Below are 20,300 nucleotides of genomic sequence, written 5' to 3'. Positions count from 1 at the left end.
GTGCTTTCCATTTTTGTAATGTTACCTGGTTACTAGATGGTACGTTTCTGGGGAGCAGCCCCATGATGGCATCGTCTCATCACCCCAAGGGCTCAGTGCTCACACACAGTAGGCACAAGACGTGTGAGTGGAGAGGAATGGGACTTTTCTAATGGGGGGCATTTTCCCCTCAGGCCTTTGAGTGAAGAGATGGGGTCTATGGAGCCTGTTTGGTCCTTAGTGAGAGCCCTGGGCCCCCTCACCGGCTGGGAGCATGGACAAGGGAAAGCCAGGGGGATGCTGGATAACATCTACAAGGCAGCTGTGTGAGTGCAGAGGTGGGGCCAGAGGGCAAGGGTCTAAGGGATGGCTAAGGGCAGGTCACGGGGCTGCAGCCCCCCAGTGTAGTCACCCCCACCGTGAGCTCGCTCTCACTGTGGTGCTGGTTGTACTGAGCAGGCTCACATCTCAGGGCTGTCAGGTTGACCTCTCCCTGGACAGAGACAGGCTAGGCCTGGCACAGGGAGCTGTCATCGCTCCTGAGGTGCATCAGCTCACTGACACCTGCTTCCCTCGCTGTGTTCATAGTGTCAGGCAGTCAACAACCATGTCCTGGGAGGGCCCCCGTCTCTTTATGGTGACTTTGCCAGTTCCCATCCTATATCACTCTGTGCTTCTAGACTAGCCCTCAAAGGGTAAGCCTCTTTGTCCCGGAAATTGGGAGTGATCTCCCTGTCACCCCAGTGTTCAGAACAAACTCTCCTGAGACGGGACGTGACCTTTAATGTGGGGACTCTGGATCTGGATTTGGGTCATTCTCAACCCTTCTGCTTCCTTCTGGCTCTTCGTGTGATCTGGGTGTGTGAGGTTATAAGGACAGGAAGCTCTGGATAGGTGAGGCACTGAGGCTTAGGGGGAAAGCATGGGGTTCTGGAATCAGAGGGACCTGGGCTGGATCCTGGCACAGCTGCTCGGCACACAACCTCGGCATCTGCAGGATGGGGATCAGAACACCTGCCCTCCTGGAGGTTGCCAGGAGGGAATGAGATTTGATAGGCAGCGTGCCCCTTGGTGTCTGCACAAATCAGATGCTTAACTACGGCAACTTCCCTGTTTCCCTTCTCCTACCGCCCCGGGAACCTGCTTCTGTATCCCAGCATGCATGTATGCGGAGGGGGGGGACATGGAGGGGGGGACATGTCCCCGGCTGCAAATGTCTTAATCCTCCTCCTTCGTCCTTGGAAAAAGGCCTTTTCTCCTTCTCAGGCACGTGGCCTCTGTTTCCACCATAAATCCAATCTGTTTGCTCTGAGCTTTGGGGGTTCCCAGAGACACCGCACGCACCTCTATTATCTTAGTCATCTGGTCCTGTTCCCAGGAAGGGACTGTGTCTGTGAGAAATGATCTGCTTGAGGCATGTATGCTTCCTTGTCCACTCCCACGCCCTCTCCTTGTTGTTAGGACCAATGCCGTCTGACCAGGGCCATCCCGGGCCACCTCCTGGGTCCTCCGAACCTCCTGGATCACAGTGTTTTAAAAACGAGGAGCTGTGAGACCATCTGAGAGAGTGAGGGTGTGTTAAGACAGAGCCCTGAGGGCAGAGGGCCTGGCCCACACTGGATCTCATGCTGAACCGGGGCTTCTTGCTTGCGACTGCACGTTTGAAGAAGAATTTGCTTTGAGCTCTGTCCCCAGAACCTGGGCTAGGGTAGGGGTGGGGGCGTGGGAATCGGGCATCTGTATTTCTAAAAAGCTCCCCAAGTAGTTCTAATATGCAGCCAGCGCTGAGGACCAGAGAATAAAATGTGTTTATTGCCTACGTACCTGGAGAGAAGTATCAAATAACTACCCATAGGGGCTTGTCACAGGGGAGGGCCCCAACATGAGCATCTCCCTTGCAGGCCTAGAGCCGCTGAATAGGTATCATTAACCAGTACTTACTTTATCCAACAAATACAGACTGATATGATTCACTGGGTACAGACACTGTACTGAGTGCTTTCCAAATTACCAACTCATTGACTCAGGGTGCAACTACAAGATAGTCCACTGTGATCCCCATTTTACAGACGAGAAGGCTGAGGGAGGCCCAGAGAGGTGAAGTAGCTTGCCCATGGTCACACGCCCAGACGGCGGCGGGGTCCCTGCTGTTGTGCTGGAGCCCCTGCTTGTGACCTGATGCAAAATCGTCCAGTTCTCAGGCCTCACGTGTCTGACAGCCTGCCCACCCCCCCTGCCCCGTGCCTTCCCAGATGCAAGAGTCTGCCCCACGGTGGGTCTGCGGCTTCTGGAACCAGCAACACCAGAGGCCCCCTTGGTGGGACCTGTGATTCACATCCCTCTCCTCACTTGGCGTCTGAGCAAACCGAGGTCCAGCGCCTTCCGTCTGTCACACACTTCAAACCCAGATCGCCCCGGCTCCAGTCCAGGTGGCCCAGGGATAATCCAAGGCAGAGTTTCTATCAAGGGTCCAGGTTTATCCAAGAAGCCTTAGCCTAGGATAATGCCACTCCATAAACACACCCTCTTGAAATCCGTTCTTGTAAATGCAGTTTTTATAATTGTTTTTTTTTTAAAGATTTTATTTATTTGACAGAGAGAGAAACAGCGAGAGAGGGAACACAAGCGGGGGGAGCGGGAGAGGGAGAAGCAGGCTTCCCGCGGAGCGGGGAACCCGATGCGGGGCTCGATCCCAGGACTCTGGGATCACGACCTGAGCCGAAGGCAAACGCTTAACGGGTGAGCCACCCAGGCGCCCCTATAATTGATTTTTTTCAAGATAGACTCCATTCACTCCAAATCATGAGACAGTAAGGCTAGATCATTTCCTAACTTGGGTTAGCAGAGGTTTCTTTCTTTAGCAGGCTGAAGAAATACCAATTATGGAAATAGAGGCAAAGAGCTGGGCACTTGTGCCCCACGCCATGGATGTTCCCCTTCCCTCAGGCAGACAGGGGCCACCAAGAGGCCTCCCTGCTCCAGTGGGCTGCCTGGCTAATGGGATATTGACAAGCTGCCTGGTCGGACACGAAAGCTTCTTTCACTGAGAACTTGGCCAATCCAATTTTCAAGTAGCATGCCTAGGACTTGAGCAGTTAGAGCTTTAGCTAAGATTTGTCAGTGGCTGTTCTGTTCTGTTGAGTGTGTGCCCCGAGTCCAGTGGTGAGGCTATGGTCCAGAAGCCAGTGCACAGCGTGGAGAAATTATCTGAGAACTGATCACATGTTTCTGATCTAACCTGTGGAAATCCAGTTCGCTTTGAGACCTTGATCAAGTCACTTTCTCTCTTGGTGTCTTCGCTGTAAAATGGGGGAGATTAATGAGGCCATACTCAGCTCTAATCATCTCTGTTTTATGGCCTGCTGTGTGACATCAGGCAGCATCCTTAACTTCTCTGATCCTTAGGGTGGTGGAAACATCCTCACTGGAATGAAAAGGTATTCCCACAGGGAGAGTTGGTATTCCGTGTAGCTGATTGCTTCTTAATCCACTTACAATGGTGTATGTTTTGAAATCCATTATCAAGGACCGCAACATGCCAGGCGGCTTCCTTGCAGGGTTCCTATCATTTTTTGACACAGTCCTTTTGTTTCAGCCACGTTGATGCTGCAGCTCTGACACAACCATTTTGATATTGGGGACATTTTGACACGGCCAAGGAAACAAACCATTACACCTTCAGCCTTTTTAAAAAACATTGCCAAGGCGGGCCTGGGTGTCTCAGTCGTTAAGCATCTGCCTTCCGCTCAGGTCATGGTCCCCGGGTCCTGGGATGCAGCCCCGCATCGAGCCCCGCATGGAGCACCGCCTCGGGCTCCCTGCTCAGCGGGAAGCCTGCTTCTCCCTCTCCCACTCCCCCTGCTTGCGTTCAGTCTCTCTCTGTCAAATAAATAAATAAAAGCTTTTAAAAATTTAATAAATAATAAAAAAACATTGCCAAATAATGTGCCAAGGAGACAGTTCAGGCTACCTCCCCTCGTCCCTGAGCTTCCCCTCCCTGGTGAGACTTCTGGTGAGGGGGCTGAGGGGACGGTGGGAGGGGAGGGACTGGGCTTGGTGGGCTCCCGGTCAAGGCTGGCGCTGAGCGGAGCAGGGGCAGGAAGGAACTGGTGGCAGCGACAGAGAGTGCAGATCAAACCTTTCTCCGGCTTTTGGGAGGAGGGGCTGCTTCACCCAGCACCTGCTAATTTTCAGAAGCATTTTAAAATTCGATGCAGTCATTTCACAACTTTTTACATTAAAACAACCATGTCAAAATGCCCTCCTCTGTCTCAGGCAAAGGAAATGAATGCCAGGAAGAGTTGAACAAGGCAGGGCTTCTGCCCCAGATTGGTCAGTCACCAGAGAGGAAAGGCAGGGACTAAAAGCAAAGTTCTATTATACAGATGGGCCATTGCTGTAACAGTGCAAGGGGTGAGGAGGGGAAAGGGCAGAGGGTAACCTACTGTCTGGCTGTGTGGAAGGCTTCCCAGGGCCAGAGGGTGACTGGGAGCCCTAGAAATATTTGCTGAATGATGAAGAATAGCAAATGTTCAGTTGAGGACTTATCATGTGACAAGCACTGTTACTGATGCTTTATTTTAACTCATCTAGTCCTCACCACTACCCAAAAACGTGATGATGATGATGATGATGTTGATGATGATGATTCCCCTTTTATGGATGAGGAGACTGAGGCACCCAGAAGTGGACTGACCTTCCCAAGACCACACAGCTAGTGAGTGGCACAGCCATACCTAAGTGCCTCCCACCCCCGCGCACTCTGTGGCTCCCCCCTCGGTGAGGGGGTGGAGGAGCCCCAGGGAGGCAGAAGGAGCCCAGCTTTTATCATTCATCCTACAGAGATCTGTTCTGGTCTCACCAGTCAGCAGCTGTGTGACCTTGGATAATTTGCGGCCCTCAGCCACCTCTTCGGTCTTATTCCTATGGCCCTCCCCTTGCCCGGCACACATCACTCAATACCTGTTACCCGTATGTGCTGACTCTATAAATATGCAGTCGGCAGCTGTGTCTGCCAGGTGCCATGTTAGACCTGACTCCGTAGCCGTTAGTAAGACAAAGTTCCTGCTGCCATGGGGCTACGGTGCTTGCAGGAAGAGACCTCAGCGGTAAGGAGCCAGCTTCTAGAAGCCAGGAGAGCCCCCCCCCCGCCCCTGCCACCGACCCCGCCACTTCCAGACAGGGCAGAGAAACTGGAAAGAGGATGAGCAGGTGAAGGAGGCGTAAGAAGTGGGGGCAGGGGTGGGCAGGGGACAAGCAGGCCAGAGTCAGTAGCCCAGTTCGCCTCCAGTGTAAGGGGAGCCTCTGCAGGACCAGCAGGAGAGTGGGGTCCCTGCACTGAGAAGGGAGAGGCTGGGAGGGGAGGGAGCTGCTGTTCAGACAACACAGATGGGGGATTGAGCTTGGGTGATGGCAACAGCACTCCCCCCTCGTGAGAGCCCCAGTGCTTCCTAAACTGTGAAAGCAGGCTAGTGGGAGTTCCTCTATCATAACCGCTCTTATTTCCCCCTCACTCCCCACCCTTCCTTGCCTCCCTTAGCTGTTGCCATTTTGTAGTCTGTGTAACCACGTCATGGGTGAGGCATGGTTTCGTTTGTTTTCTCAGAGCCCAGAATATCCAGCTTCCTTGGCTCCTCTGAAGATGTTGTGTTGAGAGAGAAAAAAAAAATTACACTCTTTAATAGAAATACTTTTCCTTCATTAAATGAAATCTCCAAAGCCCAGTAGCATTTTCAGTGCTTATACAAAGATGCCAGTGGGGATTTCAGATTGAAAGTGGTATTTTTATACAAGTCAATGAAGATCTCAATAGGAAAGAAAGAACACTCTTCAAATCTGAATTCCTCCAGCATTGGGCAAGACAGATCTTCAGCTTTCAGCATGGATCACATTACTCCCAGCCCTACCAGGAAACTCTTTTCCTGAAGCTACTTTGAGCACTCATAAATATTGGTTCCCTGTTTGAAGAAATTGTATTAATAGTGTCTTTCCAAGCCTGCAAACCATTCACCTTGAATTTCTGTTTGGACCTCGATTCTGATAACTTTGTACAAAAACTCAGGAATTTGTAGGAGTTTGAGCCAGAAGCAGATGTATGCATGGGCCTGCACCCAAGTACACACAAAATAATGTCTTTTATCTGGTATAACTCAGGAACCAGCTTTTCCCTTTGGAGGTGTCAGAAGAAAGACTAGTCTCAGGAGATAGAAAGGAGATAGAAATTCCACCTGTGACTCTTGCTTGTGGGGTGGCCCTGGGCAATGCACTCAACCTCAGATTTCTTGTCAGAGATAGGAGGAAAATAAGACCATTCTCCCCAGGTCTGGTGAGGCCTGGATCATAATGTGTGAAAAGTACCTGGCACACAGAAACTGCTTAAACCCGCTCCTTTTTCACCGCCCCTCCCCTGACTATTGTTTAAAAATCTGCTAGAATCATCAGTTTCATAGCAATTATTCTGACTATCTATTGCTAGGTAATGCCCACCCCCATACACATTTAGAGCTTACAATGACAATGGTCTTGTATTTTGCAGAGGACCTGCAGTCCCTCGGCTCCTTTCTGCTCCGTGCTATACGGGCCTTCAGCTGAGCTACCTCCAATAGCTAATGTTTTTTCTTGTATTCCATAGCTGAGAATATCCAACAGTTCATTTTACAGATGGGAAAACAGAGATGAGAGTGGGCATGGGAAGCGGTCAGTTTGGAGCTATGTCGCAAGCTTAGGGAATCCCTTTTCTGAACACCACCCCTGTGTCGGTCAGGTCCTGTGAGGGGAGAAAAACACTGCAGGGCACTCACTTTCGAGTTGCTGAGACCTCCAGGTGGTAATAGAACCACCTTAGGGATTGAATTTACGTTCCTCAACAGCTGGTTCCTCTGGCTCCTCAGGACACAGCCTGCGGAGGCCGGTGGCCCTTCCCCGCCTTTCCCTCGTCTCCCTTCATCCAGGAGACAGAGGTTCCCCCCTCATTGGCTATGCCTAGCACCTAGCAGGTGCCCCATAAATGGCGTTAAAGGAAGCATTCGCTCTCTGCTCTGCCTCCTAGCATCTGGGCGCCTGCCTGTCAGCTTGGGGGTGCCCGGGAACAGTAGCGGGCAGGCTGAACTCTCGCCTTCGCTGGGGAAAAATCCATTACAGACAAGTCATTTGTCAAAGCCAACTGTTTAGCTGCTTCAATTTACATATTTATCAAGTTTGATTAGAATGTATTGTCTCTGACTTTCATCCCAGCTTTCACCTCTTCTCGCCCTCTTTTCCTGGGGAAACTGTTTTTGTTGTCCTTGTTGCAAAAGGGCACATCGTAATTCAATTTGCATTTGCTAATAAGCTGAAACTGAATCTGGTGAGGAATTTCTAGAGGCTGGGAGAGATGAAAGGCAGAACACGTGTTGGGGAAAGCCTGGGCGCTCGCTTCTAGCCTCATAAACTCATTCAACCAAAGAGCAATGAGTACAACTATTCCAGGAGCATGTATTGAGCACCTTTTGTGTGTGATGTCCTGGGAAAACAAGTTGTGAAAAAGACAAAGTTGTGGCTCTGGTGTTGCTTAGAGTCTAGGGACCTCAGTGCCTGCATCTGTAAGATGAGGTAGTTGCACCAAGTGATCTCTAAGTGTTTGTAAGTTACCATTTTTAAAACTTATTTATTCTTTGGGGTGGGGGAGCAGAGAGAGAGAGAATCTTAAGCCAACTTCCTGCTGAGTGCAGAGCCAGACGGATGTGGGGCTTGACATGGGGTTCGACATGGGGCTCAATCTCATGACCCTGAGCCAAAACCAAGAGTCAGACGCTTAACCAATTGAGCCACCCAGGCGTCCCCTGTCAGTTACCATCTTTTGAACATATACTATGCATCAGGTCATGTGCAGAGACCCAATGCATTATCTCAGTTAATTCTTACTTGTCAGTATCATTATCCTCATTTTGCAGAGGAGGAAATGCATGATCTCAGAGCTCAATGCCATGTGCAGCAAGGCTTGGGTTTAACCCTCCGTTTGACTCTAGAATTCGGGTTTAAATTCAGACTGCAAAGCCAGGCTTGAGCTTTCTTCTCCATTTGTCTTTGAGCTCCTGGATGGCAGGGACAGCGTCTGGTTCGTCTCCATGTCCTCACGTGGAGGTATGGAAGAGCCTTCATGCTGACGACGCTGCCAGGAGTGAGCTGAGCCTGGGGCTGGGGAAGGGGCTGGAGCGGGCAGCGACCAGCGGCTACTAGGGACGAGGGGAGCCGCACCGAGGGGGCTGGACTTGCCCGAGGACAGCAGAGAGTTGCTGAAGGGTGGCAGGCAGGGGGAGTGGTGGCTCCCATTTGAGCTGTGGGAAGATGGCTTTGGCCGGCTGGAGGACTGACGGGCAAGGATGGTGCCGGCACAAGGAGACCAAAGACAGGCCCCTTCTCATCCTGAGCGGACCCTCAGGCAGGCGCCGGCTGACCGTGCTGGTACTGCTGCCGGCAGGTCTTTTCCTCCAGCTTTGTGGTGGGGCGTGGACCAGTTTGGGCCCTGGAGTGTTCGAGAAAACAAGGCAACTGGTCTGGTTTGGAGACCAGTAGGAAGGTCTTTTCCCGCCTCAGCGATGGCCTTTCAGGGATCATGAAGTCAAGAAAATGACCAAGGCTTAGATCTGGGAGGAAAAAAAAAATCCTTTTCCTGTTGTAACATTCCACATTCCCACCCCCTGCTCACCAGCCCTTCCTCCTCCACAGAACAGCTCGCTTGCTAGGACAAGTTATTGTCAGAATTACTGTCAGGGAAGATAAGGGAAACCAAACTGACCATGTGAACTTGTGGGAGCCTTTTGTCCTCAGAGGGCAAGCTAGTGCTCTGTGGGGCCTATTGGCATCTTCTAGCACCTCCACCAGCCACAGATCCACTGATGACTGACCTGATCCAGTAAGGCTCTCCTTCCATGTTGACACCAGGGTTACAGCTCTGGCCTTCCTCAGGCTGGGCATCAATAGGTAAGATGCAAGATTTCTTTGGCCATCTCCAGGAGGACTATTTAGTCAATTGCTGCCTGACAACTTCCTCTAGAATTCAGCGTCTTAGAACAACAAGTTATCATCTCCCAGTTTCTGTGGGCCAGGAGGGCAGGAGCAGCCCCGTAGGACAGCTCTGGCTCAGGAGGTTGGAGGAAGCTGGTGGCCAGGGCTGCGGTCACCTCGGACTGGAGGATACCCTTCCAAGCTTGTTCAAATGGTTTTGGCTGGCCTCTGTTCCTGGGTACTTCGGCTCCTCCCCAGACAGGTGAGGGCTCCACGGGCTACCTGAGTGTTACATCATGGCAGCCAGATTCCTCAGTGTGAGCAATGAAGGAGAGAGAGCCAGCACCCAAGATGAAAGCCACAGTCTTTTTGTAGCCCAGTCTCGAAAGAGTGACATGCCTTCACCCACCCCCCGTATGCTATTTGCTAGAGCAAGCCTGTCTGTCCAGCCCACGCTGAAGGGAAAGGGGGGTTCATCTCCACCTCTTGAAAGGAAGAGATTCACGAAGAATTTGTGGGTGTATTTTAAAAACCACCCGTGGACCCTATTTAATCTCCAAGAGGTGTGAAGAGCATACATTTGAGATTCATAAAGACCTGGGGTTTCATCCTGGCCCCCACAGGTACCACTTATGCAGGTGTAGATGAATTATTCATCTTTCTAGATCTCAATTTCCTAATCTATGAGATAGGGGTAGGAAGAGTAGATGTTTCATTGGGTCGCTATGAAAATGAAATAAGGTCATACATGGAAAGTGCCTGGCACAGAGTAAGTGCTGAATAAATATTACTTGGCTGCTATCGTAACTGGTTACTATTATTGTCCTTCACAAGAAGCAGAGTAGCGTGGGATTTAGGGACACAGGTGGAGTCAGACTGCCTGGGTGGGGCCTCGCTCTGCCAGTCCTGGGCTGTGAGAACTAAAGACAAGTCACTTAATGTCTCTTGGCCTTGTTTTTCTGTAAAATGAAGATAATAGTGGGTATCTCCAGGCTACTGAATAGATGTTCAATTAATATTTTATAAATAAGGAGATAGTGGATGATAGAGGGATATAAAGGCAAAGGGGTGTGTGTGTGTGTGTGTGTGTGTGTGTGTGTGTGTGTGTGTGTGTGTGTGTTGGGATGCTACACAAAGCACATTTGGCTTCAAACACCTTCTGTCAAGTGAGGGTCTGGTGTGGCTATCAGGTTCCCCATGAGTGTGCCCTTGTATCCTTGAGCATGTCACCCTCAATGAACTTTCAGTTTCATCACCCCTTACAGGGTTGTTCTTGGTCTCATTGTTCAGCTGCTTTCCACCCTGGCTTTGTTCAAGCATACTTCCTCCATCATCCCTACTGCCTCCTCCAAGAATATGTTTAATTGGCTTTGCACGAGTCTGGAGATTCAGTGACAGGGTGGGGGGGTGGGGGGTGTCCCATGTCACACCACCTCAGAGCTGCTACATTACCTTAAATTGATTTTACAAATGAAAGCTAAAAGCTAAGCAAAGGCGACCCATCCATTTTGCCTAAAGATGATTATAATGCTCTTTACGGCCTCCTAAATGACAAAGCAATTTGTTACCTGCCTGCATCAACATTTGCTTATATTAACACCCGAGATGCTTGATTTTTATTAGCCCCATGTTATCATTTTATGAAGACGCAGGGGCTCAGTAAAATTAGTGTGCAAATAGAATGCCCATTTTGCATTTCTCTGTGGTCAGCAGAAATGCTGAATGCAATTGAGTTGATACCAGGTCAGGGGAGACATCCATAAAGGTAGCGTTCACCGAGGGCCTTGGTAATGCTATTTATCATTTCTGGACTGCTGGGATAGATCGGGTCGGTGTTAGTGTTTTTTTTTTTTAAGGGCTTGGTGGCATTTCATTTTTTGTTTTGTAAGTGAAAAAATAATATAAATACAAAGGCAGTAGCTCAACTTCCACTAGCAAAAAGGGATGGAACCAATCCCTCTCATGTACGTTGTAGGTGGAAATGCAGCGGACACGGGATCTGATATTGTTGCTAGTCAATCCAAGAGGAGTTAAATGCTAGTGAGAGGGTCCTAGGCAGGGAGACAGGTGACCTTGGGCATGTCCCTTCCTTTTGTGAACCTCAGTCCCTTCACCTATAAAATGGGGTTAATACTGTCCACTTCACAGAGGTATGATGACGATTAACTAAGACAAGCCATGATCTATACGAGTATTTTTAATTCGATAGCCAATTCCTGAGTGCTAGTCCACACAGTGTCCTGGGAATGGTGTTAAAAATAACCATGAAAATTGCAGCTTCTTCCTGGAGGAGCTTATATTCAGTCTAGGAAATATTCAGGTGTCTAACTCCTCTTTTAAACCATAAACTTCTCTCTCCCTTTGTTCCTAAAGGTGCCTAGCACAGAGCTGAGCACAGGGTGAGTTCTCAAGAATGTATTTTAGAGGAAAAAAAAAAAAGAAATGAATTTTGGCTCCACTGTATTTCTCGCTGCCTCTCAGACGCCTAGTATTAGGGAAGCAGTAACCTCAGTAACGGTCATCCCAATAGACCAAGCAAGTCCCAAGCCATTAGAATCAGGCTTAATAAAGTTAATACATATATTTTTTTTAATTTTATTTTTTATTTATTTTTTTAAGATTTTATTTATTTATTTGACAGAGAGAAACACAGCGAGAGAGGGAACACAAGTAGGGGGAGTGGCAGAGGGAGAAGCAGGCTTCTCGCTGAGCAGGGAGCCCGATGCAGGGCTCGATCCCAGGACCCTGTGATCATGACCTGAGCCAAAGGCAGACGCTTCACGATTGAGCCACTCAGGTGCCCTATATATATTTTATTTTAGTCTCTGACATTGGTGCATCGACTGTTGAGATCATAAACTCATTCAAAATAACCTGTCCCTATCATTTCAGAGGTAAAAACCCTGTTAATTATTTCTACCTCCCCTCTCCCTCCAGATCATCCTCCAACATAGATGGTATTATTCTTTAACCCAGCTTGTCTCAATGTTGACTTCTGAAATTTCTTCCAGTCATGGTTCTGTTCTGGGTTGATCTGGCCTTCCTCTGCCAGGGACTAAGTACCCTCCTGCCCCTTCCTTCTGGGAATGTCACTCTTGGCCACTGCTTTTGTTTAATAATCTCTTTGCACAATAGCTAAACTTTATTATACGAATGAGACTTCTGTAGAAGTAGCAAGAGCTTGGGCTCTGATTCTGGATCATATTTTCCTACTTTGCATGTCTAATGATTCTTATTGGATGCTGGAGATTGTGAATTGTACATTGTTGAGTGTCTGGATTTTATTATCTTTCCTTAAAGAGAGTGGCACTTTATATGGCAGGCAGTTAAGTTTCTTCTGTCCAGTTTGAAACTTCTGTGATTTTAAAATTTTGTTAGAATGAGTCTAGAGTAGTTTAGCCCCACCACCAAGACATGGCCCTTCTAGGTTCTCTCCTGAATGCCCTGAGTGATCAGTGAGGACTACCACTTTGGTGGTGGAAATTCAAATGACTCTTAGCCCTGTGTGAGCCCTGGTAGCCATGCGGTTCACAGCTCCCTGGTCATTTTTGCACCACATCGTGGAGATTCACCCTCTGTGTGCACATCTTGGGACCCACAAACACACTTGAGGACTCCTTGACAGATTTCTGGGATTCTTTTTCCACAGACTTCTGTCTTCTCTGGAATGTGCAGTTTCCCCCCAGCTACCACCTGCTTCAGACTCTCTGAAGTTTAATCTCAGTGAGATTTCCATGGTCTGCTCAGGATACCCCTCTCTGCTCTTTGGTCTGGAATGGGCCTCTAGGCAAAGAGCCAGGGCAATCAGAGGGCATACTTTTTCCATGCATTAGTCTTGCACTGCCTCTTGTCTGAAAACAGTTTTGTCTGTTTGTCCGATTTTTTAGTTGGCTTAAGTTGAAAGAGAAATCTGGTCCCTGTTACTTCATCAAGGTCAAACAAGGGCTTGAGTTCTGATCTCAGCTCGACCCACACCTGTTAGCTGTGTGACAGGTTATGTAACCTCTCTAAGCATCAGTTTCTGCCTCTATAAAAGGAATATTAACTGTGCACGTTTCTGTAGAACTCTAAGTAATGTATATAATGTGCCTGACACAAAAGGCCCTAATTAAATGGCAGTGCTACTATGACTAATAGAAACAGCTACTTTCTTTACTCCATTATTTACTGAGTGTTTACTGTGTACTAAGCAATGTGTAAGCTTGTTTCATCACTAGTACTCTCCACGTGTATACACGTGGATTTGATTTGATTAGCAAATCAAAACTCAGAAAGCATACACAACTTGCCTTGTGTCACAATCAGTGAGTCTGGAATTTGGCTTCACTCACAGGATGTCTACAGATGGTAATATTAACGTGATCAATTGCATCAATAGGAATGTAGTCTTTGAATATTGGGTAGTCAGGGACATAATTTCATTAGTCACCAATGGCTGGGCCTTAATGATTCCAATCCATTGATTTAAGAATTGAATGTAAAGCACCCAGTCCCTTCCCTGTCCTTCTCTCCTACATACCAGCTCCCAGTCTCAGCTTTTCCTGACCTCCTGAACAACCTCCTTCCATTTTCTTTTACAGACAACCTTCGGGAAGGAGCAGAGCAGAAGGTAGTATTCATCACGGGACGAGTCCACCCAGGGGAAACACCCTCTTCATTTGTGTGCCAAGGTGAGTTGCAAAATCTTATGGGCATCCTGTGCCTTCCCCCCATATCCAACTGGGGCACCGTCATGGCCTCTGGGACAGTGTGGTCACATGCAGAGTCATTATCTCGGATGCGAATTTACTTCATTTCTAAAGAGGTTACACCGATCTCCATTAGTATTTCTTTCAATAAGTGTTTACTAACTACATGTATTAGTGGAAGAATGAATAGATGATGGATGGATGGATGGATGGATGGATGGATGGATGGATGGTTGGGTAGGGCTGAACGGAGTTCTCTCATATGTGTCATGTTGAGGATAAGCCATATGGCATCACCTACACTCCCTAGCCTGGTTTTCTTGTCTCCGGGAGTTACAAAAGTAAGAAATCTGGCCCCAGGCCAGTATGTATGTTGGTAGGAGTGCAGTAAAGTGGGGAGATAAGAATTAGAAGGTATCTATTCACTCATTTATTCAGTCATTCACTTAATAAACAACTTTAGAAATACCTCCTATGAGCAAGGAAACATGCTTTGCATCAGACAACCAGGGGTAAATAAGACATAATTTTTCATCTCAAGTATACCTCTTTATAATTGCATTTTCATTTATTATTAAATATTTAGTCCACATAAAATATATATTTAGTCAACAATATATATACATGCATACATATATATATTCAATTAGAGAGCCATATGAGCATATTCAATGAATAATATATAAATCAGAATTTAATGAATGCCCGGGTACTCACCAGCTTCAGAAGCAGGATATTATGTATTCCTTTTAAATCCTTTGTCCTCCCGTCTACCCTCCTTCTCCCACAGATAGCAATAAGTTTGTATTTTGTCACCTTTCTCAATAGTTTTACTATTCACATAAACATTCCTAAACAGTGTAGGCTTTCATTTCACATGTTTTTGAACTTTTTATAAAATTAAAAAACCGTATCACTCTGTGTACCTTGGCACTTGTTTTCCCCCACTATCCGTGGTGGTGAGTGTGGCTGTAGTTCACTTCTTTTCACCAGGTGCTCCATTCCATGTCTGTTGGGTGCCTCAGCTCACCTGTCTTCTGTTCTCCTGGACAATTCAGTTGTTTCCAGTGTTTTTTCCTACAAACAATGCTGATACAGATGTCCTTATGTATGTTGCCTTGTGCCTACGTGCAAATGCTTTTCCAGGGTATAGAGCCATGGAAGGCTGTTGACAGGTCACGGGATATATGCATCCTCAACTCTACTAGATATCTCCAAGTTTCTCTCGGAGACCTTTATACCGCCACCAGCAATGCATGAGCGTTCCACTGTCCTGCATTCTCACCAATACGCTTGCATTTTTACCTATCTAGTGGGCATATCGTATATAAAATGTGATACTACCTATGTGCCAAGCACAGTTCTAAGCACTTTACATATTTTATTTTATTTTTATTATTTATTTCATTAATGTAATTCATTTTAATTATATTAATTTTTCTATGTCATAGGAATTAATATTAACTATATTCTTACATATAATTATGTAAGTTTGGAGAAGTTAAGTAATTTATCTCCTTTTAGTCTCAAAATGACCTTCAAGTCAAAGGAATATTTAAAAAAACCCCATAGAAATGATATAACTTGAGGGAGACAGCAGACTGCTGGGGAAGTATCTGGAGTTTTGCCATCAGGCTGTCTTGGGGTCAAACGTTGGCTCTGCCACTTCCTAGCAGTGTGATTTCAGTTTCCTTCAATGTAAAATAAATTAGGATATCAATACTTATTTGCAAAGGCTGCCGTGAAGCTGGTGTAAGATGCATGCCAACACCCACCCAGTCCTGTGCCGGGCACTCCGCCGACACCCACAACAGACCTTGCCCCCTTCCCCACGGTGCTCTGAAAATACGCTGCAGGTAACCTGCTTTGTAAACACTAAGGCGCTCTTGCAGATAGATGTGAGTCTTCTTTTCCCATTCGTATTCATACAGCGCTGTGATTAGACAGGACTGCCTCCCCCCTTCTTTCAGACCCGGAGCCTGGGTTTCAGGGACAGTAAGGACTGCCCAAAGCTGAGCCGCTCTGAAGAGGCTGGGTGTCTCACCTCCCAGCTGCAGTCACCCCAGCTCACTCCTTGGCCTTCTCACTCCCATCCTCTTTCCTCCCAGCACTGTCCTTGCAGTAACCTCTCCCAGGTCCCTCCTGGTTTTACCAACCCCTCTACTTGCAGCCATCTGTCAGTTACTGAACTTGGCAGCAGACCTGTTCCCCCAGCTGATCAGATGCAACTCTTTTGTCCTTGTTTGTAAAAAGACGGTAGCCTTACTGTCAAAACTTGCAGCTCTGGGAGCCCAAACTCCCAGGCCCACCTCCTCCGTGGGCAGCAGACAGAGGGCAGGGTCACCATCCCACATTACAGACAAGGCCTGAGACCTAGAAAAGTTGAGTTCAGCTCGGGTGTTTCTCTGTTGAGCCTGCTTTGCCAAAAAGGGATCTGGTTGGTGCCAAGTTGGTAGGCTCCGTGCTGTCCCACAGGCTTTCCATCAATGTTTACTCCTTGGCAGGGCCTTTTAAGCCTTCCCTCTACCTTCTCAATATAAACTCCAACTCCTTGCCATGACATTCACAACCCTCCACCATCTGGCTCTTGCCAGGTTCCCTGGCCCAAGCCTCATTATATCCCCGCCCCATACAACTTAACCCTGAATGGACAACCTTCTTCCCACCACTGGGCCTTTGCATCTGCTGCTCCTCTGCCCACCCCTTGCCACTTGGCAAACACCTCCTATCTCCCACCATTCATTTCAAGCACCCTCTGTGGGCCCCCGTCCCACACCCTTCAGCCTCTGCTTTGCGCCTGCACTGTGGTTACCCGCTGGTCATCTTTATCACCCTGATTTGTTACACATTTGATTTATATTTGTTTCTTCCCTTTAAACCATGAGCTATTTGAGGCCTAGGGCTGGATCTTTGAGTATCATTGTCTACATCTGGAAAATGGGGATTATCTTGTTTGTCCCATTGGGCTATTGTGAGGGATGAATGGCCGCTTCGGTTCTGGGATTCTAAATCTGAGCTCAGAAATAGGAGACTTAAGGTCACACAACCAGTAAACAGCAGAAGGGGACTTTGAGTCTGGGTCTCCCAAGCCTGTACATGCTCTTTTGCCTCACTCAGGGATGGGAAGTGCTAGAAGGCCAAGCTTGGTGCACTCTGGGCACCCCACAACAGTTGCTGTGCATTCCCAAGTGAGAATGGGGAGGCTCAGGGAAGTGAAGTAGCTTACCCAGGATCACACAGTGAGTTCATGGCAGATGTGGCCTGGGCCCCATCTCTTCAATCCTGGTCTTCCTCCTTCCCTATCTCTGTAACCGTCCCTGGAGACACAATCTGTCCTTTCTTGAGGCAGCTTAAGACACCATCATTCCCCCACTTCGCCAGTGAGAGACTGAGGCACCGTCTTTCCCAAGGGTCTCTTGGCCCCCAGGAGACAGGCCAGACCACAGCCCCACAGGGCCTGGCTGCATCCCTTCCCCAGCCCACGTTGTGCTGGGGAAGGCAGCAGAGTCCAAGGCTTGGAAGGATGGCTGAGATACCTTCAGCTCAGTTCATGCTTCTTCCACATTCACCGGCTCAGTGACCTTGAGCGGGGAGCAGACATGTGGGGCCCGGTCCTCCCCATCTGGCTGGGAGCACAGTCCTCACAGCCGAGCAGCTGATGCACCTGCTGCTGGGAGCAGAGTGAAACACTGTCATCACAAAACTCTGGAGGGGCGGTGGTAAAGGTGGCAAGGCTTCGATCTCCTCAAGGCTCCTCTTGGCGGTTGGATGGCTGATTCTCAGTTACCCCTCGGCTGCCCCCAACCCCACTCATGGCCTCTGTGAGGCCAAACCATCCTCATTCTCCAGCCGTGACATGAAAGATCCAAGGAGCTCTGGAACCACCCTGTAGCGGGGTGTGTGTCAGCACGGTCTCTGGAGCTAGCCTGCCTGGGATTGGATCCCAGCTCTTCCGCGTAGGACAGTATGACCCTGGGGACATTCCATAGTCTCTCTGTGCCTCAGTTCCTTTGTCTTGAAAGGGAAATAACAATAGGAACCCTGCATCATAGGGTTGTTGTAAAGATTAATGAGTTCATAGCCATAAAACATTTAGGACAGTGTCTGGAATATGGCAATAAGCACTAAAGAAGGGTCACTATGGAGCACCTTGCAGGCGCCTGGTGTGATTCCTCTGACCGCCGCAGGGCTCCCAAACCCAGGTGTGTAGCTTCTGTGCTGTGTGCCCCCGCCCACCTCCTTCCTTGCTATTTTCCTGAGGGAGCCGTTAGCGGAGCCCTCCTCGTTTCTGCACCAGGAAGACCGGATTGCAAGTCAGAGGTTTGGCCAGGACTGGACCTCAGGTGTCTGATTTCTGGTCGAGTGAATGTTCTTTCACTGAAGCTTCCTGGGATTGTTGGGACAACTCTCACCAAAAAGTGCCATTGGCAGAACACTTGTCCTCTGAGGAGCCTTCATAATTGACTCAATCAAACCCATATTTATGCATGCGAGTATGGGCGAGGCACGCCACCCTTTGGAGGGCAGCATGGGGAAGTGGGCAGAGCCAAGGCCTTGGACTTGGGCAGGCCTGAGTGTAAGTCCTACCACCTCCACCTCCTGGCCTCAACCTTTGGCAAGTTCCCACCTCTTGGAGCCTCTGTTTCTTTACCTGCAAAACGGGGGCAGCAATATGGTCCTCAAGGGGATGCTATGAGGATTAAGTGAGCCTTGCTGCCATGGGCCATGGAGCCCTCCGGGGCTCAGACTATGGAGCTCACTCCTCGGGGTTACCCTGGGGTGATAAGAGGAGGAGAGGGGAGAGACACACACGCCTACACACACACATACACACACCATGCACTCACAGCCACCGGGACCAAGCACAACCTAATGTTTCCTACAGTGAAGTGGTGACATTTGATCCTTTCCCCCTCCCCTCCCCCACTGTCTTCCTCCCACCTCTATCCCTCCCCTAGTCTCCCTCTTCTCCTCTCTCTCTCTCTCTATCTCTCTATCCCTTACAGCCTCACATTATAAGTGCAACACCAGACCCACTGGGGTGGGGGTGAGGGGTCATGGGCTTTTCACTTCTTTCACATCTGTGAAATGGGCAGGGTTGGGGGTGGCAGGGTAAGAACGAAGACTGTGAGCCTCAGGTTCTTCAGGGCCAGACTCCCTGTGACTCCATAATTGGAGGCCCTTGGACTGAGCTCAGGGCAGACAGGGACCTGGTCAGGGGAAGGCCTGGAGTGGCTGCTTTCATGTGACCCACACTCTGGGTCCCGCAGAGACCCCCAACTGTCTCACTTGAAGCCTGAGCTCCTCCCACTGCAACATATTGCCTCTTAGAGGCAACAACAATAAACCTTACACAGAACTCTCTAGAGAGAAAATCCTGCAGGCGTATATGCAAATCATTCTACAAATCACATGCAAATAGACTCCTGACTCTTCCATATTGCCTTAATGGAAAGGGCACCACTTTGAAGCCAGGAGAACTGGATCAGAATCCCATCTGGGCCCCTGTGAGACGTTCAGCAAATGAAATCAGCACCCTTTGTTTTTCTACCTGTACATGGAGCCAAGGGAACTACAGGTCAACCCAGCTAAAGAACATACAGTGCACATCACGGGTCTGTCTTTATCCATTCATGTCACACATATCTACTGAGGATGTTCCCTGCGCCCGGCACTGAGCTACATGCTGGCAAGATAGTGGCCAAGAGGTAGACCTGTCCTTGCCTGCCTGGAGCTCGCAGTCTGGAGGGAAAGAAAGACTTGAACAGCAGATGCAAGCGCCAATCCCCAAACCCCCAGGGCACAGGAAATGTAACTTTCCCGACTTCTCTGTAACTGAACTTACTTCCCATTTTGAGGTCCCATTCTGCCAGGGAACCAAAACTTAATCTCCACCATTTGGGGATCAGCTTTCCCCAGGATTGTGTAATGTCAGCGAAGAATGGTGATGCTCTTGGGGATGGTAGACAAATAATGTCATCATCCATGTCACCATCTATCCACACTGCTTCCCCTGCACCTGCCACATCCTCGAGACTTTCTGGGCCTTGGTCACTGCAGATCAGCACCATGTCAGACCCTGGTTCCTGACTGCAAGACTCTATGTTCGCTGGTTCTCTGCTAGCTCTGCCCCTGACCTCCACCCTGTCCACCTTCAGGACTCCGAGCCCTCTGCTTTTCCTTCCTCCCAAACCACATTCCATGCTGCAGTGGGGAAGCCCAGGTCTGCCCCTGTACTTGGCAGTGGTCTCCTGTGCCCTTCATATCCTTCAGCTGGACTGGCAAGTCCCCGTTTACCTCTTCTCTTTCTCTCTCAACATCCTCTCATCCCCACACCTTCAGCCAAACCAAATGGGAGCAAAGGTTCAGACAACACACACGTCCATTTCCTATGGGCCAGACACTTTGCTTCTACTAACTTACAGAGATCCTCACAACAACCTCCACGGCAATTTTCTTCTTTCCTTCTTAACTGATGTGGAACTGAGCACCTGAGAGGTTAGGCCACACGGCTACTCAAACCCAGATAGTCCAGTTTCAGAGTCTGTGCCTTTAATCACGAAGCCATGCCCTAAATTGAAGAGCTCTTCATTGGCAAATGGGCCTCCTTCTCCCTCACCTTACAGCCTTTGTGTAGGATTCCCCGGA

The 20,300-nt window shown here is 48.9% G+C and overlaps 1 protein-coding gene across 7 annotated transcripts in view; it reads left to right on the top strand.

The window, feature by feature from the left end:
- The window catches only part of LOC113933182 (BEN domain-containing protein 5), a 1,542,215-nt gene that overhangs the window by 1,398,157 nt on the left and 123,758 nt on the right, over positions 1-20,300 (top strand). For all 7 annotated transcript variants that reach the window (XM_027613047.2, XM_035727241.1, XM_027613040.2 and 4 more), the window contains one exon: positions 13,545-13,634. In XM_027613047.2, the coding sequence (XP_027468848.1) occupies positions 13,545-13,634 (90 nt within the window). The remainder of the gene's footprint in view (positions 1-13,544; positions 13,635-20,300) is intronic.

The sequence above is a fragment of the Zalophus californianus genome, chromosome 4 (genome assembly GCF_009762305.2).
Source record: "Zalophus californianus isolate mZalCal1 chromosome 4, mZalCal1.pri.v2, whole genome shotgun sequence".
Taxonomy (NCBI): Eukaryota; Metazoa; Chordata; class Mammalia; order Carnivora; family Otariidae; genus Zalophus; species Zalophus californianus.
This window is presented reverse-complemented; position numbering and strand designations above follow the sequence as displayed.